This window comes from Balaenoptera ricei, chromosome 14 (assembly GCF_028023285.1).
Source record: "Balaenoptera ricei isolate mBalRic1 chromosome 14, mBalRic1.hap2, whole genome shotgun sequence".
NCBI classification, from domain to species: domain Eukaryota; kingdom Metazoa; phylum Chordata; class Mammalia; order Artiodactyla; family Balaenopteridae; genus Balaenoptera; species Balaenoptera ricei.
This window is the reverse complement of record NC_082652.1, coordinates 16,091,307-16,119,263: the sequence shown is the minus strand read 5'-3', so window position 1 is coordinate 16,119,263 and position 27,957 is coordinate 16,091,307. Positions and strand designations below refer to the sequence as shown.

General features: G+C 38.0%; 1 protein-coding gene and 1 pseudogene across 5 annotated transcripts in view; both read right to left on the bottom strand.

The window, feature by feature from the left end:
- The window catches only part of HECTD4 (HECT domain E3 ubiquitin protein ligase 4), a 196,340-nt gene that overhangs the window by 85,809 nt on the left and 82,574 nt on the right, over positions 1-27,957 (bottom strand). For 2 of the 5 annotated variants that reach the window (XM_059895298.1, XM_059895299.1), the window contains exons 9-24: positions 25,618-25,776; positions 20,740-20,853; positions 19,863-20,003; positions 15,646-15,878; positions 14,782-14,927; positions 13,882-13,952; positions 12,873-12,978; positions 12,160-12,280; positions 11,343-11,471; positions 9,231-9,355; positions 7,507-7,660; positions 6,948-7,048; positions 5,167-5,365; positions 2,916-3,062; positions 1,680-1,784; positions 441-604 (exon numbers count right to left, since the gene is read on the bottom strand). In XM_059895298.1, coding sequence (XP_059751281.1) covers positions 441-604; positions 1,680-1,784; positions 2,916-3,062; positions 5,167-5,365; positions 6,948-7,048; positions 7,507-7,660; positions 9,231-9,355; positions 11,343-11,471; positions 12,160-12,280; positions 12,873-12,978; positions 13,882-13,952; positions 14,782-14,927; positions 15,646-15,878; positions 19,863-20,003; positions 20,740-20,853; positions 25,618-25,776 — 2,215 coding nt within the window. The remainder of the gene's footprint in view (positions 1-440; positions 605-1,679; positions 1,785-2,915; positions 3,063-5,166; positions 5,366-6,947; positions 7,049-7,506; positions 7,661-9,230; positions 9,356-11,342; positions 11,472-12,159; positions 12,281-12,872; positions 12,979-13,881; positions 13,953-14,781; positions 14,928-15,645; positions 15,879-19,862; positions 20,004-20,739; positions 20,854-25,617; positions 25,777-27,957) is intronic. The other 3 variants (XM_059895301.1, XM_059895300.1, XM_059895302.1) reach the window with 3 other exon arrangements.
- Positions 20,920-21,785, bottom strand: LOC132348041 (large ribosomal subunit protein eL36-like; annotated as a pseudogene).

Below are 27,957 nucleotides of genomic sequence, written 5' to 3'. Positions count from 1 at the left end.
GAGCATTATATGAAACCCCATCTTTGGGACTCTACCTCCTCCCCAACACTTTATTATGAAAACTTTTAAATATACAGAAAAGTTGGAAGAATTACACAGTTAACACTCATATACCCACAGCCAAGATTCTAGAAGGAACATTTTGCTATGTTTGCTTTATTGTCCATCTTCCCATCCTTTTGGGGATCCTTTAATTTAATTATACAGTATTTGGGTTGGAGAAAAGCTTACACAGTTCAAGGGTGTAATTTCAAACTTAGTAAAGTAAGGGCCACAAGGCACTTTGATGTAATTTTCATCTTATTTCTTAGACACAGTGATACCCATGGGATTGGCAGGCAGTAGGCACAATCAGCTGGGAAATGTACTAAAAGTAGTTTTCCACATAAAGTCCTTTTTCCTTTGCGAGCAAAACTAGTCCAATTTGAGCCTTTTCTTACCTTTGTAAAAGTTTGGACCGCAGCAGCTCCTGACAGGCTTCTTCTTCTTTGGTAATTTCTGGTCCATTGTATAGGATTCTTAACATGGAACAAGCTAACACAGACAGACCTAAAGCCAGGTCTACCAGAAAAGGTAAGCCTCCCGACACATCCTCTGAAGACTCCTACAATGCAGACAGGGCAAACCAGACTGGTCAGTTACACGGAGGAGCGCTTCACCTGCGCCGCACCACACTGCACTGTCCCCAACCACAGGGGCTCATGGAGCAGTGTCAAGGATCATTGCTACGGGACACAGAGACAGCACCCAACACCATGAATAGATAGATGGCGGCACTGGAATGACCACAGAGTGAAGTCTCAACACAATTCTGGAGAGAGAAGAGTCAGTGAGACTCCATATTAGAAACAGCATAAATCACATGCAAGATTTTTTGGATAGCTTCCTCTCTGCTGTACCTATCCAGGTATAAATCACTATTTCATTTTGTCACCTCCATTCTGTGCTTGAACGAAGATGCTGTCAATGATTACACTGAATTCATTCAATAAATATTTATTGAGTGCCTACTGTGTACCAGCCATTGTTCTAGGTGCCTGAGATAAAGCAGAGAACAAAACAAAGATGTTTGCCCTCATGGAGTTTACATTCTAGCAGATAATCCCACTCCAGAGAGTCTTGGCTTGGTTAAACTTAAGCAACCGCCAAGTCTGAAATACATTTTAATTTATTTAAATAGATTTAATTTATTTAAATAGATTCCTGGGAGGAAAGTAACTGGTACTGTTAAAAGGAGTAGACTAAACCTATATACAGACTGTAACATGAGTAATTAAGCAGAGACAGATCTAGACTAGCAAGAAGAGCCTTTGGGAACAGAATAAAAATAATCCGATTCTACTACTCTTAAAACCCAGAATCCAAGGGCTCACTTCTACAAGGTGTTCGAGTCTTCTTCACCCTCTGGAAAGATGGTGGAGGCAGACCACCTCTCCAGGCTTTGAAGACGGAGCCCCTAGCAAGGGATTCTTTCTGTGGTGCTGTATTGATTTTAGGTCCCAGCTAGTTTTATTCCATAAAACTACTACTTCTATTAGTGGTCTACTACTGCCAAATGGAAGAGATGGATGAAACAGCAGCTCATATTCTGCCTTGTTTCCAAGGCAAATATGATGTATGTAACCAAGGCACACAGGAAAAAGTACACTATGCCCATAGCAGTGGTTAGATTCAAGTACCTGAGCGCGAACTGTGCAAGCAAAGCCCCACATAGCTTTATCGGGAGTGTTATGTTCACGGCCACTTCTCATTTCAAAGGAGAAGGTGACTGTATCTCCTTCCACCTTAAAATTTAAGGGGGGAAAATGCACTTTAAAAACAAGACACACAATTTTCAAGAGAGCAATGAATTTCAGAGATTTACTTTCAGAAGAACCACAGCAACATTTCACTTCTTTTCTCACTCGCTTTTTGATTCAAATTCTATCCCCTCTCATCTGGACACCAACCTTTCAGCTGCCTCTCCTGACCAGGTAGCTTTGGGAATGAGGCATCTGTGAAATGGCCACGATTGCCCAATAGCAGGGTCAGAGTAAAGATCAAATCTTGAACGTAATTTCAATAAATTCCTCAGATTTCTACACTTTCTGCCCTCCCCCTCCTCCATTTCACCACCTCACTTGTGCCAATAAGGTGGGCAAATAGCCAGTAGCTTGAAGAACACAGAGAGAGTGATGAAAGACCTTGCTCTGCATTGTTGAATCAATACCATGAGTAAGAAACAAAATGCAGGAAATCAGAGAACAATTAAAAGTATTGTGCTGATCCAGATTTGGATGCATCTGGACTATACCTCTGGAGGTAACTTGCTGCCTATGGCTGAATTAAAGAGGGTACATAATACATGTGAGAGAAAGGCTCTGGGAGCAGACTCTGGAGAGGTTTTCAGGTTTTAGTGGGCATTTCAGTTCATATTCATATTCTAGGTAGATATGTTATAGTTCAAGGGCCCATATTACAAAGCATGGCTCCAATCTCATCAGTCTGAGAATGGATAGTTATTTTTGTTCCAAAGGCCCCAATTCATTTGAAAACACTGATTCCACATTTTAAAATGGCAATGGCCCTGTGGTTCTAGGACACCCATCATAAGGGAGTCTAGAGAACAAGTGAGCGGGAAGAACTAGCAGTCCTTTCAATGGACAGGGAAAGAAATGCTGTGACAACCTCAGCCCATGGAGTAACCTATGGAACAGACAGATACAAGTTCTGGAGCGGATAGGGGTCTGATGCCTTACGAGTGAAAGGAGGGTCATTCTGAACAAAGTAGTGAGTTTACAGGCCTACCGAGGTAGCCCCACCTCAACAAAAGCCCCCGTGGCAAATGTCTTCTAGAATTAGAGTTAATACTTGGGCCCACGGGGAATGCAAGTTCATTTTCTTTTCTAGGCAGCAAATGTGCCTGGATGCCATACCTTCACCAAGTCTTTCGGCCAACCAGTTCCTAAGACACTACGGCTGCCATATCCCAGTGTGTTGCCTCCATACTCAGCAACCTTCCTACTGTTTGTGTTAGGCCCCGCGTATATCACCAACTTCAAAACAGAAAATATACTGTTAGACTGTAAAAGAAAAACAAAAACAACATCTACAAATAAAAAGGCTGCAAAAAAACGTTCGTTTAAAAATACATTTATAACCAGGCACTGGTGTCATTATAACTAATATTTCCTGATTTTTTTTATTTATTTATTTTTATTTTAGGTACAAGTGATACTTGTTTAGATGCAACCAGCCATTGGTATTTACAGGGCAGCCACAGAGTAGTATCAAGTATTACTACAATTTAATTGGCTTGGGGACCTCACATTAAAATAGTTATACTCAGCTATTATATGTATTTTTAAAAGTAGCTATTTTAATCCTAAGTAATGACATATAGCCCATTAATAACAGGTATAGTTTGCCCCCTTAAATCCTCCCCAAAATTAATAAAGTGAACAAATACAGATGGCAAGATGGTTATATCTAACATAAAAAATAAAAGTAAAAAAAAAAAAAATTCAATGAGTAAGGATTTTAAAAAATGCAACAAATTGAAAATAAGCCATATATTCTTAGAATGTTGCTTAATGGTATAAAAAGAAATGACACAAATTTGGGCCAGAAAGGGGGCTGCTTCTTCTTGGGTCAGTTTTCATGTATCAATATTTTTCTTCAATAAAAGCTATTCATTTATATACAATTAACCAACTTTCTAATATGGAAGAAAAAACATTTAGACATCATTTGGCACTCAAATACTTCCACAGGAAGAATAAGGCTCTGGCTTCTGTAAATACCAAATTCTGTCTTGTAATGCACACTCTGACCACCTCTGAGCTCAGTTTGGATCTAAAAGCTGCACTTTTAGCCCTGGATGCTTAATCATTTTGTGATTTCTTACCCTTCTGCACCTTTGGGGGACATCGGCCAGGGACCACTGGAAAAGTAAGAGTTACTTTTATCCATGCAGTAAGCCTCCACATTTAACACTAATGTCTACTGCAGGCGGAGGTTAGCTTACATCAGAAGATGCAAGTTACTGTTTTTTAAAGGAGAAACAAAATGACACCCTCTAAAATGGCAACCTCTTCCATTTCCATTTTAAACAGTCATATTATTTGAATGTAGGAAATGGGGGTAGCTACTGCCAGGAGCTGTGAAGTGGGACAGACTGATGCCAGGAGATATATTTTTTGAAAGGCCCACTAAAGAATTTTCTAAATTCTCTTGCTTCCACTAAGGTGAGAGTTTGAGGGGCAAGTCTTAAACCCCTCCAGACATCTGGGAATCTTCACTATCCTAAAAGATAAGGGGAAAGAGGATTCTATAACTTGCCCAATAATGTGTTTCACCATCTCAGTATATACAGTTAAGAAGTTCCCTATTTTTACCCTAAAACTCTCCCTTGATGGGATTTAAGACCATTTGCCCTTACAGTTCACAGAGAAAGACAAGATAGCTAACAATCTACAAAAAAAAATCCTGTGTACATAAAACACTATCAGACAATTCTTCCATTGTTCTTATATGTTACATATCACAATTTCATTAGCCTTGCCTCATAAGTTCAACACGATGGTTTACAATGCAAAAATCAGAGACAGAAGAAAATACTTCAACCCCTAAAATGCTTCCTTTTACTTATAACTGTTCAGCCAGTAGGTTGGAAACTATACTTCCTCAAAATCTATGTGGGCCCTGAGGTAATGGCAAAGAAGAACAAATAATTTAAATAAATATAAACCAGATCCTAGGCACATCCGAAACCCTTCTAAAAAGCCACCTTCTCCCAAAAGATACATGAGAAGCCCCAAGAATTGGGCAGTAAGACCTTTTTAGATGAATGGACACCCACATCTACAGGAATTCCAAGCACAGAGGGAAGGCAAGAGTGAAACAGCATGGAAAAGAAAATTTCCTTTGACTTGGATCTACATCTTTGAAAGCTTACAAAAGTCCACTTTCAACACGTCATTAAAACACTGTTCTTAGACCGCAGAGGTGCTGGCTCTGACTCCCCCAGTCACTACCCTTCAAGGCATTATCTTAGGAAGCTCTCCTAAGATATATCTGCAGACAGAAATAAGTCAAGAATGGTGACCAGCAGCAAAGAAAAATAAGAAGCATCTAAGAAATCAGCTTACTAGAGGTGAAACCAATACTAAATCAGTTCTTGCTTACTTTGTCATAGTCATATTGTGAAGAGCATCTGCTATCAAATCTAAGGTATAGGCAGCGAGCTCCGGGGATATGGACAGTTTCTTTAAATTTATAGTTGTCTCTGACGGGATGGACTGTTTCCACAGTCTTCCCAGCAGCCCATGGAGCAGGAATCTTTAAACCAGTGAGAAACCCTGGCTCTTCCTTCTCTTCCAGCATTCTAAAACCAGACAAAGAGAAAGTGATTGAGCTTAACAGCAAGGAAAGGAAAATGTATACACAATAAAATACAAAAGGTTAAGAAATTTTGCTTTAATTTTCCACAACATACAGTATGACAACACTGTAACCAGAAACATTTTTAACATTCCTATATCTAAGGTTCTTTTTTCTTTGTTAGACAATATATTTGCATTTTCCCCCCTTTTTTCAAGGGGGAATCCCAATTCATATCCAGGAGAAGATCTTGCCAACTCTCATTTAAAATTCCTCGGGGGGGTGGGGGGAAGATACTGTAAAGGACCTTTAAGATTGGCCACTTTCCAAATCCCACAGGAAGTGTCCTGTAAAGTTTCCTTTTGTTTATATCTAAATGTCAATTGTTGAAAAACCCATGAGTCTGCATGACTACTTTTACTACAATTTTTACTAAAGTGCCTTCAAAGGTCCTCTTCTCTACTGTATTTGAACTCTCAAGGACTTCACAGCCCAAGGCTGTGGAATACAAACTCCTGTACCCTAAACTTAGCTGTTGTGGAATTCTCTTACTCCCTTTCAGCTCTGCGCTATCCAGTGTGGGGGCTACTTAGTCAAATGTGGCCATTTAAGTTGAATCTAAATGAAACACAGTGTAAAATTCAGTTTCTTGTTCACATTGGCCACACAGCAAGTGCTCAGTAACAGCATGTGACTGTGGCCAACAGCACCGAACAACAAAGATACAAATTTTCATCACCGCACAAAGCTCAACTGGACAGCACGCTGCTCTAGAGAAACCCGGAAGTCCTTCCTTTCTGATCAATATTTTTAAAGACGGCTTTAGTGAGATGTAATTGACATATAATAAATGGCATATATTTAAAGTGTACAATTTGGTGAGTTTGGCCATATGTATACACCTGTGAAGTTTCCTCCGTCCTCTTGGTAATCCAGGTGATCACTTCTTTGCTTTCTTTCACTAGAAATTACTTTGTATTTTCTAGAGTTTTATATAAATAGAATCATACAGTTCATACTTCTTAGGTGGCTCTGGCTTCTTTCACTGAGCATAAGTATTCTAAGACTCATCTGTGTTGTTGAAAATATCAGTAGTTCATTCCTTTTTATTGCTGAGTAGCATTCCATTGTATGGATATACCACAGTGTGTTACCCTTTTACTTGTTGATGGACATTTGAGTTGTTTCTTGTTTTGGCCTATTCTAACTAAAGCTGTTAATGAACCTTCACAAAGAATCTATGCTTTCTTTTCTTTTGTGTACATACCTAGAAGTGCAATCGCTGGGTCATATGGTAGATGTATGTTTACTTTTTAAAAAACTGTCAAACTGTTTGTCAAAGTCAAACATCTCCATTATTTGTATATGAGAACTTTTCAATTTTGAACTCATCTCTTGATCTGTGAGGAAATTTGTTCTAACCTGTTCCTATAATCTCCAAAGCAATTCTATAGTTATCTGTAAAATTTTGCCCCTGAAGTCTCTTTCTTTTCCCAGTTAGAAAAATCATTGCTGTAAAAGGAGTACTAGGCTTTCACCAGAAGAAAACGTGGCAGAGGTTCCTGCAAGGAAGCAGCTTCCCTTACCTCTCATCGGGGAACAGCCTCCCCTTCTGGTCTGATGCACCACATGGGGAACAGCCCACCTCAGCAAAAACCGGACACTGGGTTTTGAGCAGCAAAGCCGTCTGAAACACAAAATCATCATGTCCTAAAGTGCTTACTTGTCAGTTATTGGGATGGTACTACAGCCAAACTTAGAATTCTCACTTAAATCATCTTTTTACAATCCTAGCCTGCTCTCTTTCACTAAGAAATGCTTTGCTACTTAGACCACTTAATATTGTTTTATTTAACACTGGAATGGAATATATCATTTATATTAGTTACTAATATCCAGCCAGGGCTCAGGAGACTAAATATAATGATAGGATCTCAGTTGCATCGTAGACAGCATTTTTACAGCTGACCGGCAATTAATATTTGTTAAAAGATTGCAGTAAGTAATTTAGTCAAACAAATTAAATGTTTTCCTTTAATATTTCAGCTTATTTTTATGACACAATGTTTTTCTTCATTCCATCTTTATTTCGCTTTATTTCCTGCTCCTGAAGAGCAGTTCACTTTGGCACGCCTAGGATCATACCTGACTGGTATAAAGTACCAGCTGCACTAGCTGAGGCATCAGGGCATCGGCCATGGTCAGAGTCTGTAAATTTGGATGCATCAGGGAGGTCAGTAACACAGGAAGAAGGTGACCGAGCATAGTAGCCTTAGTAACTTGTTCCAAGCCTTTTAACCTACAAAAGTTCAAGAAAACACACAGCTTAAGCAGTTCCCAAGCATGCAAAGAAGCTACTATTGTCATTCTTACCTAACAAATTCTCTTAAACTGCACCTCCTTAAACTAGCTAAGCACTTACCGTTACAGCAATTCAGTCTACAAATTTCCCACCTACCACAAGGGAGAGGGAGAGAGCAGAAATCTAGTAATAGATTTCACCTCCGACCTGTGATTTTGCCCCCCAAAAAGTTTACATGGTGCAGTTCACAGCACCTTCGAAGCACTTTATAAATGGATTCTAAAATGCAAACAGCTACTCTAGTTACCACCTGCCAAGTCTCCTTGCCTCTGGGGCTTCAGGTCACAGTGCTGCACTGAGTCCCTGATAAGGAGCCAGTGAATGGCTACAACACTGACTCAGCTGCCCAGAGCAGCGATACCCACTTCTGGCCTAGAGAAACTGGTTCATGTGGGGGACAGAGGCAGGCAGATTTTTAATCTGCCTTTAAAATCACGTTCTTTCCACACCCCCCCCCCGGTTTTACTGATATATAACTGACATCACTGTATAAATTTAAGATGTACAATTAATGATTTGATATATGTGTATATTATGAAATGATCACCTAAAATCACACTCTTAATATCCCAATCCTCTGCTAGAAGAATTAAGGTATATGACTCACCCGAAGAAACATGTGCGTTATGTAAATTCTCTAAAACTGCTTAGGGTACTGGGGCTGGAACCGGAAACAACCCCCACGTCTCCCCGGCTCTCAGACTGTACTTCCTCCCCAGGGCAGATCTGCACCACGTGCCAGCAGTGAACCTTACACGTCCTAACAAGCCCCAGTGCAACACCTTTCTGGATTATATTGTTCTCAGTTCCAACCTTCCCACCTACTCTCTGGGAGTGGGCGAGAAACAGGGACATGGGACAGACAGGGTTACTGGAGGAAAAACACACTGCATGATTGTTTCAGATCAGCATCTCAACACTGAAATCATCAATAAACACAGGATGTAACTCATCTTTGACAACAAACCACAGCAGAAATTTTAATGGGGAGTACGGAGAAAGAGCTTTAGTACTAGGAAAGAGAAGTTTACCCTCTACATATATTACTCCTGTATTTGGAGAAATAAAATTACAGTAAAATCTTGAGATATCACGTCAGTGTCATCTTTTGCATAGCAGTTAATTATCTGTATCACTAAGTCACTTCTACCTCCCTGAAGTACTTACCATAAGGGAACTAAGTGCACATAGTGCTGAGTTAGATAATTAAAGGAAAGGCCAATTTGGGAGTGATGATGGTAGAAGACCCAAGTGACAAAGACAATGGTGTCCACCACACCTTGCTACCCTTAGATCATGACTGTCAGCCCAGTCCCACCTAAAAGCACCATTAATTGAAAGTTCAACTGTGTTTGGCTTTGAAACACTTGCCATTTCAACCTATTCTCACAAAGATCCCTCTATATTAAATGAACACTTGACGTTCTCTTCTAAAAGATTTCGCTTTCATAAGCAAATTCTTCTTCCTGAATGGCAGCAGGTCACAGTTCACAACCCATTTCCTCACCTCTGCTCCCGGTCAGCTATGTCACTATTTATGAGGGCAGTTGTGACCTGCTGTAGCATTTCCAACACTTCATCACATCCAGTCAGGATTTGGGTGGCAAGAGCCAAAATACTGACCTTTAGCTCCTAGGTAGAAAATATCATAAAATTATTTTTAAGCTTTGTGATGAATATACACTTACAATGACAACATGAAATGATGTATTTAATGATGCATTTCCAAATTAAATAATGAGGTGGCCAGAATAAGCCCAAAGCAGTAAGTTCTGCTAGGATGGCAAGTAACAATTTGAGTTGGGAGGCTAAGGTCTGGAGTGCTGACAGAAATACACAGTATTTCACGGAGAGCACACCGAGTCCCTAGGAGAAAAGGCATTTCTCCCATCCCCTCCAGCACAAGAGAGCTCCCGGTGGCCAGCCCAGAAAATGTCCAGGTGGAAGATTGCCTTGGGTGGTATGAGGATAGCTAAAGAGAAAAACAGAACAGTAAAAGGCGCATGTATAGGCGGTGAATAAAATGAGACAAAAACACAACATTCTGAAACAGTACAAGTGACCTTTTTACTTAATGATTTAAACCATTACACTTGAAAACAGGCAAGTTAAAAAATTCAACTAAAGTAGCAGGCAGTTACAGGCTATTAAACATTAAAAATAACTATTTGAGAGTTCATGGGAGTACAAATACTAAATAATGTGTTAAGAAACACTAGTTAAGATCATAGAAATGTTTAGTTTACAGTTATTTTCTATTAGGGAAAAAAAAATACAACCAAACTAACCCTTTAGGTGAAATCTGTCTCTTTTATTTTTCGCAGAATTCCTAGACAAGCCAGCCTACTCTGTCTTTACCAAGAGTATTTCCTTCCATGGGTTAATTAAGAATTTATAACATTTAGCCTTTCAAATAAAAAACATTGGTTTTCATTGTTGGAATTTTCTGGAGTCTTTTTGGGGTATTATTTAGATATTTTTATCATTAAGAGAAAAGGAATTCTGAACTGACTAGATGAGAAGAATCATGGCTTAAGTCATACTAATCCTATCAGCCTTCACCTACTGACTACACGCCAGCAGCAGCACATCCAGCTACTGCACAGGCCTCAGCTCTAATCCTCACTGCAGCCTCACAAGGGAGATGTTATGGCCCCTTTTTACTGATTAGGAAACTAAGGCAAGATAAGTTAATAAATAGTGTCAGCAATCTAAATGATTAATTCAGGTGTTTCTGCCTGTTTAAAAATTGATTACATAATGAGATAAACCCATAAATATGAACTAGCAGATATATGAAATCTCTTACTTATATAGTATACATGAATAAAAGGGGTAAGAAAAGGGCAAACTATAGTGGCTTTTATCTTTAACTATGGCTTCCTTAGTTAATTTTTCAGTGTGTTTTAGTCAACATTTTAAGGAAGAATCAAGTTATTGATTTCTCTAATTCTCCCACAAAGATAAAATTCTGAAGAGCAATGCAAACAACAGCCTCAAGCATCTGTCAAAATTATAACAACCACGGCTATAAAAAAGAATCTGTGGATTGCTATAAATTGCCATGTGGGAACAAATTATTGAGTTTACACAGACGCTAACGTAAAAATAATTACCGAAAATGGAATGAACTATAGGTTCAGAAATTATTCAACATAAGGATTGTGAGAAAATTATCACCTTTTTAAATTATTTGAATCAAGAGAACATAATAAACCAGCCAAAATGTCAAAACTGTTTAAAATGTTATGCTCCCTGATTTATCTATACATATATACATATACATACAGATATATATATTTATATATAAAACTTTCAGGTACGTATGAGATCACTTGTAAGTGCCATATTTTATAGTTCTTAAAAAGAGATGAAAATAAACAAAGGCACAAAAAGACTGACAGGAGCACGTGGATAACACATTATGAGAGTGTCACAAGTATGGTAGCCACTGTGCAATGACATAAAAATCTATGAAATGAGCGACCTAATATTACCTCGCACAAAAATATAAGCCACATGGTGAAATCTGACGTCATAATACACAGAAATTTAGCCATTTAAGCTGTGCTTTACGCACTGGGTAGAAAGCATCATTAGAATAAAGCTTGGTGTTTACCTGTACCTTCAATGTCTCTCCCTGCAAGGAGTTGTCACTGTCATCATTCTCATCAGGTTTAATCAAAACAGTGTTACTGAGAAGGTGGTTCTGAACTGCCATCAGATAGCGCAGGCAGGAGGATGCAGCCTTTAATACAAATAAGGGCATTTAAATGACCTAAACCCTACTGAAAGAAGGGCTCACGTAATCCTCATGTTTTTTAAAGATTTTGACAAGGGAAGCAAAAGAGAAAGTACAGAAAACAGACCAAGTTAGTTTCTCAGGTGACTTATTTCCACATGGCTTTTGATACATAATTTGACACATTAACCATAACTTTCTGCCTTCTGCTACATATTTCTCACTAATCACTCCGATACTTGAATTTTTGCCTCTTAATAATTAATTCTTCCTACCACTCTTCCCCTCACATGCATCTCCATGAGAGAAGACTCTACCCAAACCCTTAAAAGAATCTTTTATTTCTTATCAGTCTCTGTAAAACACTTATGGTTTAGAAAACAATGCTAAATTAAAAAGTAATAGAAGGGAAATCCCCAGTATTTTAAACACAATGAAAACATCCAAATTCAGTCTAACAATTTATTGCATCAAGACATTTAAGCAGGAGGAATAAAGTCTTTGGAGAAAGTCCTTGAAGTGGATTTGTCTAGTTCTACATTTCTAAGACAAGCACAGTCATTCATTGACTTTCATCAATTAAGTCTGTCCTTACAAAGTATAAGTATGTGTGTACACACACACTTCAATACAGTAAAATGAAAACAGGGAAACTTGATATAATTTTGCTTTCATTAAACACATTTTTACTTACAGGCACAGTTGAAAGGAGTTTTTGAAAGTCATCTTTAGAGACAGTTTGGCACTTGGTGATTAAGATACAGGATTCTCGTACAACAATCTTCAGAATGTAGTGTAAAAGTTCGTCATTTAGTCTTTAAAATGCAGGAAAAATGTAACAATAAGATACTAATGGTTTAATAATAAAAGGATAAAATTTATACAATGGGTACAAGATGACAAATAGAAGATACAAAATTCACTGGTTCTCTAAGTAAATCATCTTACTCAGTAATGATTCTAACAACTAGGTATATTATCTAAATCAAATTTACGGAAACACAATGGTACTTAAGCACCTAGTTCAAGAATTTTATAAATAGCAGAGACACACCTTCTTCCCCTCTCCAGCTCGAACCACACCTTCACCCTCTCTCACAGACCAGCAATTTGATGACACCCTCCACCAAGATTTCTTAAATAAGCTCCACCTGTTATTTCTGCTAAGTACCCTTCTTCCAGGCTCAAGTTATTTTACTCATTAAACTGAAATGTGCTATTATCATTTCTTAGGGCAACTGTGGGATTTATTATCTTTCAACTGATCCACAGTTTAGACTGGACACACCAATTATCATATAAGATATTATAGGAGACTGAAGTTGATCAAACACATTTAACTGTAAATTAATTACTGAGAAAAACACATAGAAAAGGCTAGCAGTGAATAACATAACATAACATCACCTGTAATGATCATCCTCCTCACTGCCAAATCGGTTGTTTTGAAGCTGTTCAGCTAAATTGGTTAGGATCACATCCCGTAGCTGGGAGAGGCCGCTGTTTCTCTCTCCTAACACAGAACAAAGTTCCATAAACTACCTTGATAATTACATTTAGAAAACTGATGTTCTTTTTAAAAAGTTTTTAAACGAGCAGACTGTCGACAATCTAGGGGCACCAGGCATATGTACTTACACAAACAACAGCAGCAAAAACTACATCACAACCAATCAGACTTTCTTTAACCAGTACATCCTGATTTAGGCGTAGTAACTGTCTTGATATTTCAGGAAGTGTAATTTCTAATTCCTCAAACTAATGTTGCTTATAAATGCAGAGTGTCTTTAACATGGTGAATTTTGTCGTTGTCATTGAGTCTAACTTTAAAAGTTGGATTTTAATGTGTGGGGAAAAAACTGGCTTAGAAATCCCAAGAACTCATTATCTTTAACGTTCATTAAACATCTACAGTCAGGTACATTATGCTACACAGTGGAGATAGAAAGAGGTTTATAAAGCTTGACAATACATAGAACATGGTTTCTGCTTTCAATCTAGTTTAAGTGTTGGCATATGTGCATTTTAAAAATAACACTGAGATCAAGCCTCAGTAATTTTAAGAAAACTGAAATCATATCAAGCATCTTTTCCAACCACAACACTATGAGATTAGAAATCAATTACAGGAAAAAAACTGTAGAAAACACAAACACACGAGGCTAAACAATCCGCTACTAAATAACCAAGAGATCACTGAAGAAATCAAAGAGGAAATCAAAAAATACATAGAAACAAATGACAACAAAAACATGAGGACCCAAAACTTATGCGATGCAGCAAAAGCAGTCCTAAGAGGGAAGTTTATAAAATAATGTTGACGAACAGAAATGAAGAAAAAAAATTTAAAATTCAGTCATTTCCTTAGGGACAAAAAAGGATGTTTTTTCAAGGGTAATTAAAGGATAATTCTCACCTTCTGTTAAGACCAGCTTAAGTAAGTTATTGATTTCAGTTTCACCTGGGTACAAGATATTTAAACCAGAGCTGAAATGACAGAAAAGTCGAGAAGCTTTTAAACATGTTCTAGAAAATCCAAACTCTAAATATTTAAATTTTTATTAAAAGATGCCAGTTTGAGTACAGTTTCACCACTAAGAAAGCAACTGAAACTAAATTCACTGTTGTGATATAGTCCAATGACCTCCCTGATAAACAGTATCCCTCTCCTTCTCCTATTTGTGAATTACCAAAATGATAACTTATCTGAGGCTAGATGCAGAACTGGTTAAAGAGAATTGAGCTATAAAAAGTCAATGTATGGAAATCCAAAAAAGAGGGGAGATATGTATACGTATAGCTGATTCACTTTGCTGTACAGTAGAAACTAACCCAACATTGTAAAGCAACTATACCCCAATAAAAATTAATTTAAAAAAAAAAGTCAATGTAGTCAAACCAGCTGTATGCAGAATGTGCCAAAAAATCATTTGGGAAGTCAGTGGCAGAGCAAAGACTAGAATCCAGGTCTAGGTCTATCTGCTGCCAAAGCCTGTTTCTTAACCACCTTGCCACACTTTGACCCAAATGAAAGAACATCCACTTGCAAACCACCAAAATATCTATTTAAAGGGATTTTTTTCTGTGTCTGTTTTAAGATCCGAAAGTGAGATGAGGAGTGTATGTACACGGACAGCTTGAGTCCTCTGGGAGTGGGGTCACAAACTTCTCTCCAGTTAAATTATCCTCTACACGTGAGGTCCCGACTGTGGGATGGGGTAAGAGACATCCAGGCTACCAGTCTGAAGGGAAAGTTACAACGCAGTGCAGGAGAAGCCTTCTGCAGAGAGCACTGAGAAAATCAGGTGCTGATTACCTGATGGCAAGGCAGACTTCCTTCTGAATTTCAGGGCAAATTTGATCTTTTGGTGCCATCAACAACTGCCAAAGAAGCAACCCCGACCGTCGAATGATGTCTCGATTCCTTTCAGTTTGTGGGCTGAAGAAAAATTTAAACACCACCTACAGAAACATAAGGGGTATATCTGAAAATGCTAATTCTACTGGGGATAAAATTATCCCTATGAAGAAAGAACACGCTAGTTATTCTTTTTTTTTTCCACGCTAGTTATTCTTATGAATAAATACCCAAGTGGATTTTTAACCACAATCGCTTCTATTGTGTAATGGTATAATTATAGTAAATACTTTACATATATTAATTGCAATGAGCTATCAATACATATAGCAATACTCCATTAACTGCAGTGCTATGAATATGATGATAATTCTAATTACAGGATTAGAATGTGGTAAGATGCAAAACAGGAATGTTATTACATTTTTCTTCTGGTAGAAATTAGCTGACTGGGCTTCCCTGGTGGCACAGTGGATAAGAATCCGCCTGCCAATGCAGGAGACACAGGTTCGATCCCTGGTCCGGGAAGATCCCACATGCTGTGGAGCAACTAAGCCCGTGAACCACAACTACTGAGCCTGCGCTCTAGAGCCTGCGAGCCATAACTACTGAAGCCCGCACACTTAGAGCCCGTGCACCACAATGAAGAGAAGCCCCCACTCGCCTCAACTAGAGAAAGCCCGCGCGCAGCAACTAAGACCCAACGCAGACAAAAATAAATAAATTTATAAATTTATAAAAAAAAAAAAGAAAGAAATTAGCTGACTGAAGCCAAGGTTTGTGTTTTTCTCTATTTTATTTATCTCAAAACAGTGTATTTACCTGAAAGACAACGAGAATGCAGCGTATGATACAGGTGTCTCCATTAACCATGGCCTTCTCCATAATGTCACAAATACTGCTAAGATGGTGTGCTTCAATTGGATGCTGCTTGCCCAAGACACTTGTGATTGGAAGATTGGGGTTGGTAGCAAGAAGATTGAGTTGGTGTATGCACATCGCACCAACGTGGTGCAATAATTGGTTTATAACCTCACTCGTGGTTATAGCCTCTTCTAGAAGATGAAAAGGAAAGTCAGTGAGGAAAGACATCTCTGGGTGGCCACCAAGGAACATACCTCTGACTTGCAAAAGGTGCATGCCCACCAGAAGAGACTATCTTGGTTCCAATCTCTCCCACTACTGCTGGAGAACCTTTTTCCCTGCCACAGAATGCTGGGGTGAAAACACTTGGGAATTTCCATTTTTTTAAAGAGCATAAGTAGCTACCACTTCTTGAGTCCTTTCTATATGCTAGACAATGGGCTGAATGCTTTACATGCTTTACCTTACAATATCATTATCAACTTAGACTATTTTAACCCTGTTTTGTAGAGGAGTGACTCAAGAATTAGAGAGGTTCAGCAACTTGCCCTAGGTCACACAGCTACTAAATGGTAGAGCTGGGATTTGAATTCAGGCCATCTCAGCTCAGATCCCATGGTGGTAACTATTCTAGAAAAATCTCTTCATCTTCTATGGCTCCTCTCGGGTAAAACCCACCACCCTCCCCAGCCGAGAAATATCTCCTCCCATGGAACCTCAAACATTTTGATCTCATTTAGTCACCACAGCCTAGACAGACATCAGTTCAACCTTGGTTAAAGAGAATTGACAAGCATCCTCTTATATAATAATAAATGCCTCATGATAGTTACAGACATTCAGGGAATGGAGGTGAAAATAATCTAAACAGGCAAAGTACAGGAAAAAAAGATTGCTTTTTTCCTTAAACCAGCTGAAATGAACTGCATAAAAGAAACAAGAAAATAGGTAACCTTGGAGAGGTTGGGTGGGGTAACCTTAGAGCTGCAAAAGGACTGTGGGCACCGTTAGCTATGAGGAAAGGACTCAAGGAAAACCTATCGGAAGGTAAACCTTGCCAAAACTAAACTTTTCAATTGCATATTAACCCTAAGGCCTGGCTGGGTCCCCCTCTCTTCTGTGCCTTTATGAGTCCTTGATCTTACAACAACAGAATTCAGGTTAGTATTGTTCATCTTCACCAAACACTTTTTGAAAGGTAGCTTTGGGATCTACCCAAATAACTGAGGTCTTTAAATGTCATTCTGAGTTAGATGGGAAGCCAGTGGAGGTGTCTGAGCAGAAGAGTGACAGATCTGACTATGTAGATTGTAAAAGACTCTGGCTGCTGTGTGGAGATAAGCCTAAGCAGGGTGGAGGAGGGCGACTGCAGGGGAAGTAGGAAGACCAGTGAGGGGGCTACTATGATAATCCGGGTGAAGATGATGGCCTAGACTAGAGTTGTAGCAGCAGAGGGAAATGGTTAGACTTGGAATACATCCTGAAGATGGGAGCTGACAGGATTTGCTGATGTCCATTTGGATGTGGGGTATTAGAGAAAGAAAGTCAAAGATAACCGTAATTTTTTGGTCTGAGCATATGAAAGAATAGTGATCCACATACTGGAATATGGAGGACTCGGTAGGTATAGATTTGTAGGGGGGAGATACAGGGAGTTTGTTTTTGACATGTTAAGTTGAAGATGTTAGATATCCAAGTGGAGACGAATACATAGATTGGAGTTGAGGCAAGAGGCTTGGAGATAATAATTAGGGAGTCACAATATATAAATTTCTTCTTTTTTGCTGTTTTACAAGATACAATTTACACATACCATGAAGTTCACCCATTCTAAGTGCACAAAACAATGTTTTTTAGTAAATTTATACAAATACCAAAATCAAGAGTGAAAGCAGAGAAATTACTACTGACCTTATAAAAATTAAACTAATTATAATACTAGGAGCAACTTTATGCCAACAAATAAGAAAACTTAGATAAAATGCACAAATTTCTAGAAAGACACAACTACCAAGATGAACACAAGAAGAAACAGAAAATCTAATAGATAATTCCAGAGTCTCAAAGTATCACCTCCTCCAAAATATAAATTACTGTGGTAATTAACATATGTCTCTGATGTTTTTCCTTCCAGGACGTGGAGCTTAGTTCCCCTTCCCATGAGTGTGGGCTTAATGTCTTGCTTCTAACAAACTGAATATGGAAGGGGAAGAAGCTTTCTTCACTCTTCAGTGAAGAAAGCTGGCATTTAAACCAAGTGATCAATTTTAATATCACTAGTAATAAGTCATGTTGCTATTATGTACCCTGTGATATGATGTAATGAGAAAAGCACTTCACCTCTGTGGTATTCTTCCCCCAAATCTATAACCCCAGTTTTAAAGGAGAAAACAACAGATGACCCCAAACTGAGGGAAATTCTACAAAATATCTGACCAGTGTTCCTTAAAAGTGTCTTCTTCTATTCTTCAGATAGAATAACTCTATCCATCTATATCCAAGTTTGCTGATTATTTCTCCCACCATCTCAAATCTGCTATAGAGCTACTCCAGTGATTTTTTCTCTTCAGTCATTGAACTTTTCAAATCCAGAATTTCCAACTGGTTCTTCGTCTTTTTCTTCTTCTTTAAATAAGTTCTGTGTTGAAATTCTCTGTTTAATCATGGTCATCATACTTTTCTTTAATCTTTTAAACATGGTTTCCTTTAGTTCTTTGAATTTATTTCTAAAGGTTGCTTTGAAGTCTTCATCTGCTAAGTCTAATATCTGAGTTTTGCCTGCAGTGTTTAGCTACTGATTTCTCCACTCACTTTGTTTTCTTAAATTCTTATTTCTATTTTCGTTTTTACTTTCTTTCATTTGTTTATTTTTATTATTCTCATTTTTATTTTTAAGCCTGCCTTCCTAGTGGTTACCTCATCTGAGTCGAAGGTTGTGCTCAAACACCCTGAGCCAGTAATACTTCCACCCTGATGGAGCCACGTTTTCTGGGGGAAGCACATCAAAGTTTAGGCAGTTTTAAACTATTCCATGGTTTTCACCTTCTGTGGGCCCTCTCAAATCTCTGCATGTGTATGCAGGCTCATTTTCAGGCAGGCTTGTGTGAACAGCTTGGGCCTTCTCTGGCTTCTTCTATGCAGATGTTTGGGGAGCTTACGAAGGCCCTTTGTAGCTTTCTCACTACCCACATCTCACTAGTAAATTTCTGGCTAGTTTGCTGGTTCGATGCTTGCCCTAACCAGGACCACAACCTCAGGCTAGCTAAGCCACTGGTTGTCTCTGTTTGTTTGCCACCAAGACCACTACTGTTACTGACATTGCTGCTGTGTGTGAGTTTTTTTCCATGCTCTGCTCCAAATCAGTCAGCCCCTTCTGGCAGCCAAGCTGCTGGCTTCCATGATCTGCCCCACCCTGATGGAATTACTGCACTGACCGAGCTTAAGGTAGGAGACAGGAGTGTCCGCAGCTAAGAACATCACAGACTTCTACTGTTCTTAGCCAAAGTTCAGTGGGTTTTTTTTATGAATACCGCGTCTCAATTTGGTATACGCCTTTGGTCAACTTCCAGAGCCTAGAAATAGTTAATTTTTTTTTAGTTGGCATTTTAATTTTATAGAAATAGTTATTTTTGGTAATTCAGTCCATTTTATCATTGCTTTATCAGGAGAGGATTTGCTGAGCTACTCACTACACCATATATACCACTATAGTTGACTTTGAAGTCAAAAGATTTTACGTTAATATTAACTTATATTAAGAATCTTAATATTAAGAAATATAAAGGTCCTTTACCAGATAGTCTATCAAAATTGTAAGTTTGTGTATAAGTAAGTTGTTATTAATGCAAAACATTATAACAGCATATATAATCCCACGCCAAGTACAAATAAGGAACGAACTTCTGTCCCAAAGTTCTGACAATTTCAGAAGGGACATAACAATTTTCCTTTAAAAAAGTCTGTGGACCACCTCAAAAGCTCTATTTATTTACACACTTATTTACTTAATCATAAACCCATCAGATAATAAGAATTCTAGGTTTCTAAATTCAAAGAGGGAAGGCTGTTGACACATTTTGCTGCTTGGGCTATGTTCCCACTTACTAATGCTGCTGTACTCTCTCCTATTTCATGGGGGGAAAATCTCTTCCTGTAGGACTATGAGTGCACCTCACCTTTGGGCTCAGTGATGATATGGCTGACTCCAAGTCTCTGACAGACGTAATGGAAGGCCTGATTCCCAGGATTACACCATTGATCGATATAGTCATTCGAGCATGTCCATAGCATGTTGTTCACTGTATCGTAACAGGCACCTGCAAAAAGAACATCCTTTATTCAACTATCATACCATCGACTGCTTGATACATACGTCTCATAAGCAGTGCTAAAGAATGAAAGGGCAAGGATTCTCCCCAGTGCTGGCAAGCCACATCCCACATCCCCCCAATGCTGGCAAAGCATTAGATTGGGGCTCAGTAGGAAGGCAGGATTCAATGTCTACTTGGCTTAACTCATATGTGAGAATGGAATAAGTCTCATGGAATAGAAAGTTTTTAGTAACTGACTTACATGTGACCTTTTTAATTCCAAAAAGGATTTAAGTGGCTTACAGTAAAACCCAGGTACTACAAGACTAATTAACATTAACACACAGTAAAAGCCTTAGTAACTGAGCCCAAAACTTAGATATGAGCTCCTAGGTGCCAAGGCAAAGAGAAAATCCAATGCGCTAACATAATGCTCATTTTCTAACAATAAGAAGTATACTAATCCCTCAGGGGAAAGAAATCTTTTTATGGCATGAACTTTAAGAAGAATTTGTTATAGACAACATTACACAACCTAATGGACAGTATCTTCAATAGTAATTTATGCAGAAAAATTTCACATATGACAATTTCTTATATTAATCCTCACAATTAAAGAGTAGCATAAAAAAATTCTTTCAAGGAAACTAGAATACCATAGAGAATTAGCAAGATTTTTTAAGAGAAATTGCTTAAATTTTGAATTTTCCAAGGAAAATAAATGTGGGCATTTATTTCTTACCCAATCCTGGTACAAGAGCACCACGCCCCAATGAGCTTCCAGCAGCATCTATGAGATCGGCACGACTTGTGAATTGACCATCCGAAATATTATACACCAAGCTAGAAGCTAGGACTTCAGAAACAAATATTAAGCTGTTTAATAAGCCTTAAGATGATGGTTAGCTTAAACTTTAGCCTCTTAGCAAGACTTTATAAAAATCACATCTTTTTTGGTTGTCTATTGGTGGTAACAATGAGGAGACAAAAGACACACATTAAGACCACGAAAAGAAAACTGTCATAAAGCCTTTTCCAATACAGTGAACCATATTTTTGAGAGTGTTTTTTAAATGGCAACTTTCACATACAGGTTTTTTTCAAGATAGATTGTCAAAAGGGTAATTGCAAGAGGGGTTATGATTATTAACATCACAAGGTAACAATATTTACAAGAAATACTTTACATATATTTGGTGCTCAAAACAGGTTAGTGGATGTTTAGTTGCTATCCTTCCAAGCCCTGGCTCTAAAACTTGGAAACACTTCAGCCTTTTTCCCTTAACACAAGGAAGTGTAGTGATGACAAGCATGAGCTTTAGGATTCTGAATTTGAATTCCAGCTCTACCACTTCTGTGTGACCCTGGGAAATTTACTGAACCTCTCAGTTTCCCCATGTGTAAAGTGGAGATAGTAAAAGTTACCTACTTTATACAGTTATTGTGAAGATTAAATGAGTTAAAATATATCAAGGATCTGCTTTTTTTTTTTTTTCCTGAAAAGGTTTTATTGTGGCTGCTGCTTTCCTCATGGCGGCCAGGACACTCCTCAGCTCCTCTTTCTTCCTCTTGGCACAGATGTATGTCCCCACCCTTTTCTGGATGAACTTGAGGGCCTGCTTGTTCTTGGAGACCCTGGCATGCCGCTCCATGGCATGCAGCTCCTAAGGGGCAAAGCCACACACCTTTTGGATCACATCTTGCAGGGCTATGCCTCAGCTTGCTCATGTTCTTGGTCACCTGGTGGCCCTTGTTGAGGCCCACGGCCATGGGGCAGCAAGGAGCCATGGCGGCTGCTCTTCAATGGCTGCCATGGCAGAAGGGCCTAGCTGCTATTATTGATATAACTTTCTTCCCCACATTCCAACAGAAAATTCTAGCACTGTCTCTCAAGTTCCTTTTTCTTATTCCCATCACCCTAGTAATCCAGATTCTCATCACGCCTGACTTGAGCTATAATCTAAACTGTACTCTTTGTTTCTTTTCTATTTTCTATTGTTCTGTCCTGCACACCAACAAAATGGTCTTCTCCAGATCTCTTTTTCATTGTATTTACCATGCATATGCCTTTCCCCTATGTGGCCACTTATATGAATAATAGCCATTTTTCATGACTTAAACTCAAAACTTCATGAAGTCTCTCCCCTCTACCCCACTCAACAATGACCCTTTCTTCCTCTGATTCTGCAGCACTTACATCTGCTCCCCATGGTTCAGGCAGTGATACAGCATTGTATATCATTTTCTAGTTGTTTCACACACCTGCATCGTTTCTCCCAACCAGACTATGAGATCCTCAAGGCAAGCACCACTTTTCCCACTCACTGAGTAGCCACCACAGTGACCAGTGTGGAATAGGACATAGAAGAAATTTAAGCATTTATTTATTTGTTGGTCTAAAATAGAATCACTGGGTAAGCTATATCCTCATGAAAAAAATGGCACCGTGAAGGCCTGTTTTAATCAAATGGGGCTAATTTCAGTTGAGTGGAAAAAACCATGCCAAGGATACTAAAAAAGAGTTTCAGATGATTAATGGTCAATACAAAGACAAATAACCCAATTTTAAAATGGACAAAGGATTTGAATAGATATTTCTCCAAAGAACATATACAAATGGCCAATCAGCACAAGAAAAGATGTTCAACATCATTAGTTGTTAGGGAAATGCAAATCAAACCCACAATGAGATACCACTTCATACCCACTATGGAGTACAGCTATTAAAAAAAAAAAAAGAAAATAACAAATGTCAGAGAGGATGTGGAAAAATTGGAGCCGTTGCTAATGAGACTCTAAAATGGTACAGCCATTCTGGAAAACAGTTTAGCAGTCCCTCTGAAGCTTAAACATACAGGTACCACATGACCCAGAATTCTACTCCTACACATATACCCAAGAGAAATGACAACATGTCTACGCAAAAACTTGTACATGAATGTTCAGAGCAGCATTATTCAAAACAGTCAAAAAGCAGAAACCACTCAAATGTCAATGGGTTATATTCATACAATCAAGTATGATTTGGCCATAAAAAGAAATGAAGTAATGATTTGTGCTACAACATGGATGAACCTTGGAAACATTATGCTTTAAAAAAAAAAAAAAAAAAAAAAAAGCCAGTCACAAAAGCACATATATTGTATAATTCCATAAATTTGAAAAGTCCAGAATAGGTAAATCCATAGAGTCAGAAAGTAGATTGGTGGATGCCAGGGGCTGGGGAAAAGGGGGGATAAAGGGAGTGATTGCTAATGGGTATGGGGTATCTTTTTGGAGTGATGTAAATGTTCTAGAATTAGATTGTGGTGATTGTTGGACAACTGTGAATATATTAAAAACCACTGAACTGTATACTTTAAAGGGGTAAATTTTATGGTATGTAAGTTACAACTCAATAAAGCTGTAATTTATTTTTTTTTTAAAGAGAGTAGTAAATTTACATCATTTACCCGAGGGCTAAAGGGGGCATCCTGGTCACATGTTAGAGAAAACAGGCTGTTGAGAAAAAGTCTAAACCATTTAATTCTAAAAGCAAAAGAGAGGACTTCCCTGGTGGTGCAGTGGTTAAGACTCCGTGCTCCCAATGCAGGGGGCCCGGGTTCAATCCCCGGTCAGGGAACTAGATGCCGTATGCATGTTGCAACTAAGAATTCGCATGCCACAACTAAGGAGCTGGCGAGCTGCAACTCAGAAGCCTGCGAGCCACAACTAAGGAGCCCGCCTGCCGCAACTAAGGACCCCACGTGCCGCAACTAAGGACCCGGCGAACCACAACCAAGGAGCCCACTGGCCGCAACTAAAGATCCTGCTGGCTGCAACTAAGGAGCCAGCCAGCGGCAACTAAGGAGCCTGCAAGCTGCAACTAAGGAGCACGCCTGCTGTAACCAAGACCTGGTGCAACCAAATAAAGAAAATAAATATTTAAATAAATTAATTTTTAAAAAGTAAAGACAAAAGAGTTTTGGAGTTGTTATGAGTATCTAAATCCCAAACACGTGCAACTACTTGAAATGGCCTAAAAGTTAAGTTGATACTAGATAAATGGTTTTATTTAAGCTGCTGAGGTTAAATTTATATCTGCAGGTTAAAGTTTGGGTAAGAAATGCTTTTTTAAACATCTAAATATGAAATATAATCCTTCAATGGAATTACTGTAAGTAAATTATTTTAAAAAGACAGAATATGAAATTTTGGGAAATGAAAATAAGTAAATTGATTTTAAAACATTTTAATTTTATGTGCCTAAACAAATTTTAAGGAAAAAAGGAATGTTAAAAAAAAGGTGTTACCATATATAAAAGGAATATTTTGGGTTTGTTTTTGTTTTTAGAAATACTCTAACATACTTTATTGCATATGATCACCAAACAATGGTGTGAGATACTATTAGCCTTTTATTTTTTACAGATGGGAAAACTGAGGCTCAGAGGGGTTAAATGATGTCCCTAAGGTAAGAAAGACAGAAAATGGCAATGTAAAAGGAACATTTTTTTATTCTATATTATTTTCTTTTTTTTTAAATTGACTTATTTTTATTTTATTTATTTATTTATTTTTTGGCTGAGTTGGGTCTTTGTTGCTGCCCGAAGGCTTTTCTCTGGTTGCGGAGAGCAGGGGCTACTCTTCGTTGCAGTGCACAGGCTTCTCATTGTGGTGGCTTCTCTTGTTATGAAGCATGGGCTCTAGGCACATGGGTTTCAGTAGTTGTGGCACACAGGCTTAGTAGTTGTGGCTCACAGGCTTTAGAGCGCAGGCTCAGTAGTTGTGGCGCACGGGCTTAGGTGCTCCGCGGCATGTGGGATCTTCCCGGACCAGGGCTTGAACCTGTGTCCCCTACATTGGCAGGCGGATTCTTAACCACTGCACCACCAGGGAAGCCCTATATTATTTTCAATTTAACTATTTGTCCACTCTGAAGCCAAAATCACATTGCTTTAATTACTATAGTATGCCTCCCTCTTTTATAAAAATATATGTACACTTATATCCCCATATCCCTTCCCTCTTGCATCTCCCTCCCATCCTCCCTATCCCACCCCTCTAGGTGGTCACAAAGCACAGAGCTGATCTCCCTGTGCTATGCGGCAGCATATATATAGCTGATCACTTTGTTATACAGCAGAAACTAACACAACATTGTAAAGCAATTATACTCCAATAAAGATGTTAAAAAAAAAAAGAAATACATAAAAAATATATATATGTACACTTAACATTAATGAATTTTTGCATATATTATTTTGTATCATATACATTTTTATGTGTCCTAAAATGGAGGTATTTCACAGACTTATTTTCATAGCTCTCCAGTGGGTAGAGTTCTTTCGGTGTCAGTAAATAAAGTGGCAACAGATTATTTTATTTCCTTAAATCTTCCTGACCTCATTATTATTTCTAGTAATTTTACAGGACAATAGTTTTCAGAAGTGTACTATTATACCACCTTCAAAAATTCTATTTTTAATTCCTCCTAGCCTATAACTATACTGATAAGGTTTTTTGTTGTTATCAAAGAGCATCTGTAAACAGAGCAAGTGTAAAATCACTATTAGGAAAAACCTTAAATTTCAAAGTTAGGGACAAATTGGGAAAAGAGCCACAAATAAATTTCACTTACTTTTTAAAGACGACAAACCACTTGTTCCACCAAAAAGAGACCGGGTAGCAGAGCTGCCTGATCCCCCTGGAGGTGGGACCAGCATCACCAAGTATGTACCACAGGTGTAAATGGGCGTCTTCCGAAGCATTTTTAGAGGAAGCCCACAGCTAGTATTCGCTGGTAAAAAGGAATGAAAATGGTGAGCAGAAATAGTTGACACACAGATTAATTTGATTACCAAACCAAATTAGAGTATAACGAAGGGGCCCCCAATTCTAACAAGAATATACTCAGACTCAAAAAATAGAGCAAGAAATAATAAGCTAAGGGAAAAATAATGATCTTCTGTCTCCACAGCCTGGTCCCAAGCCTCCTGGTTACATGATCTGAACATTTCTCAAAGGTGTTCCCAGTATTCAATATGTCCTTATGCCTTTTAAAAATCTTTCAGTGGACTTGAGGACATGGGGAGGGGGAAGGGTAAGCTGGGACGAAGTGAGAGAGTGGTATGGACATATATACACCACCAAATGTAAAATCGATAGCTAGTGGGAAGCAGCCACATAGCACAGGGAGATCAGCTCAGTGCTTTGTGACCACCTAGAGGGGTGGGATAGGGAGGGTGGGAGGGAGATGCAAGAGGGAGGAGATATGGGGATATATGTATATGTATGACTGATTCACTTTGTTATAATGCAGAAACTAACACACCATTGTACAGCAATTATACTCCAATAAAGATGTTAAAATAAAATAAATAAATAAATAAATAGATAAAATAAAAATCTTTCAAAAGAATGAACCCTCACGTGGACTAAATCTCAAAATAAAAGAAGAATCCTACTGTTTATGTTTCCCCCTAGGAAACTGTGCTCCAGTAGAGATCTTTTCATTTTATATAGAACAAATTGTTAACAGGTTTGTGATATTACATTCATTATAAACAGCTCTGAACATGGAATCTACCAGAAATTTCAACCCATAACTAGTTAATAAAAGCTTTCACAATGTCTATCACAAAATAATTTTATGTCTGCAGAATTTATAACCCATGATGTATTTTCTTTTTTTTAGGGTCAGTGACATAAACTATCATTAGGAAAATAATTATTGTATCTAATCAAGAGGTATAAAGTGTACTTTTATTTCCCTTACTCACTGGCAGATCTGAAAATGTAGGGTGAATTTAACGATTTTCTATATATTAGTCCAGTGAAGATTGACGATGGCAACAGAAAGTCAGAGTGTTTTACCTAGGAAGCTGTCAAGGTATAAAATATGACTGCCTACATAGACATAAAACTATCTTTAGATGGTTTAGATTAGAAAAATGAGACAAGTGAAACCTAATCTGTCATTTGCTTTGAATGCCTGTGGTTCTAAAAAGCTCCATTTTTTAAAATTCCAAGCCACCAACAAGTATATTCTTCATTTAGGACATAAATCCAGTAGCATAAATTTCCATAAGTAAGAAACCCAAAAGGGGCAACGACTGAAAAACTAGCAACTTTGTGAGCATAACCACACAAAGAGCATAACCACACAATCGTGGTTTTCACCAAGATGTTTTTAATACACATATTCTTATTAACATGGTAATAGGTATTAGTTTATCACAGAATAAAAAATCCTAGACCCTCTGAATGCTGAATTAATTGTCAAAAGTTCACTTAGCCTATAACTGGTGAATTTTTATGTAGCAACCTCAGGTTAAATGAATACATAGAGAATGTGCATAAAAGTATGAGTGAAATCACATGTTTAGAGTACAGATACCAGTTTTCACAGGATTCTAAATATACCCTTGCCTTCTGAGTCCACTTTCTGATATCACCCATGTTTTCTTATGTAACAAACATTCCTTTAGTATTTCTATTGTGCAGGCTAGTATTCAATTTTCTCCCAAGGGACAAACCCAGATCAAGCCTTCAGCTTGTCAGGAAAATGTTTATTTAGGTAATAGGACTGTCCTCTACAAAGTATGTCCTATAATTCAAATTATCCACATACCCAAGTTATAACAACTATTAATAAATTCCCTACTTATATTTGATACAATAGAGACCTGTGGAAGTAAATACTATCCTTAAATTCTAATATGGACTAATAAGTATTTAAAATTTGATAGTCTCACAATGAATTAATCACAAATATTTTCTCTTCCTAACATTTCAATATATAAAAGGATTAAAGCATAAAACTGCATTAAATTCATTAAACATATATTAATTCAGATACATTTTTCTATACATGGCTCTTTTTCTAGCCTAATCTTTTACTACAGGTCATGATTTGTTATAAATTCATATAGTTGGTATGTAATATGAAAACTCCTCAAGAATAATGGTTCTTGACTTT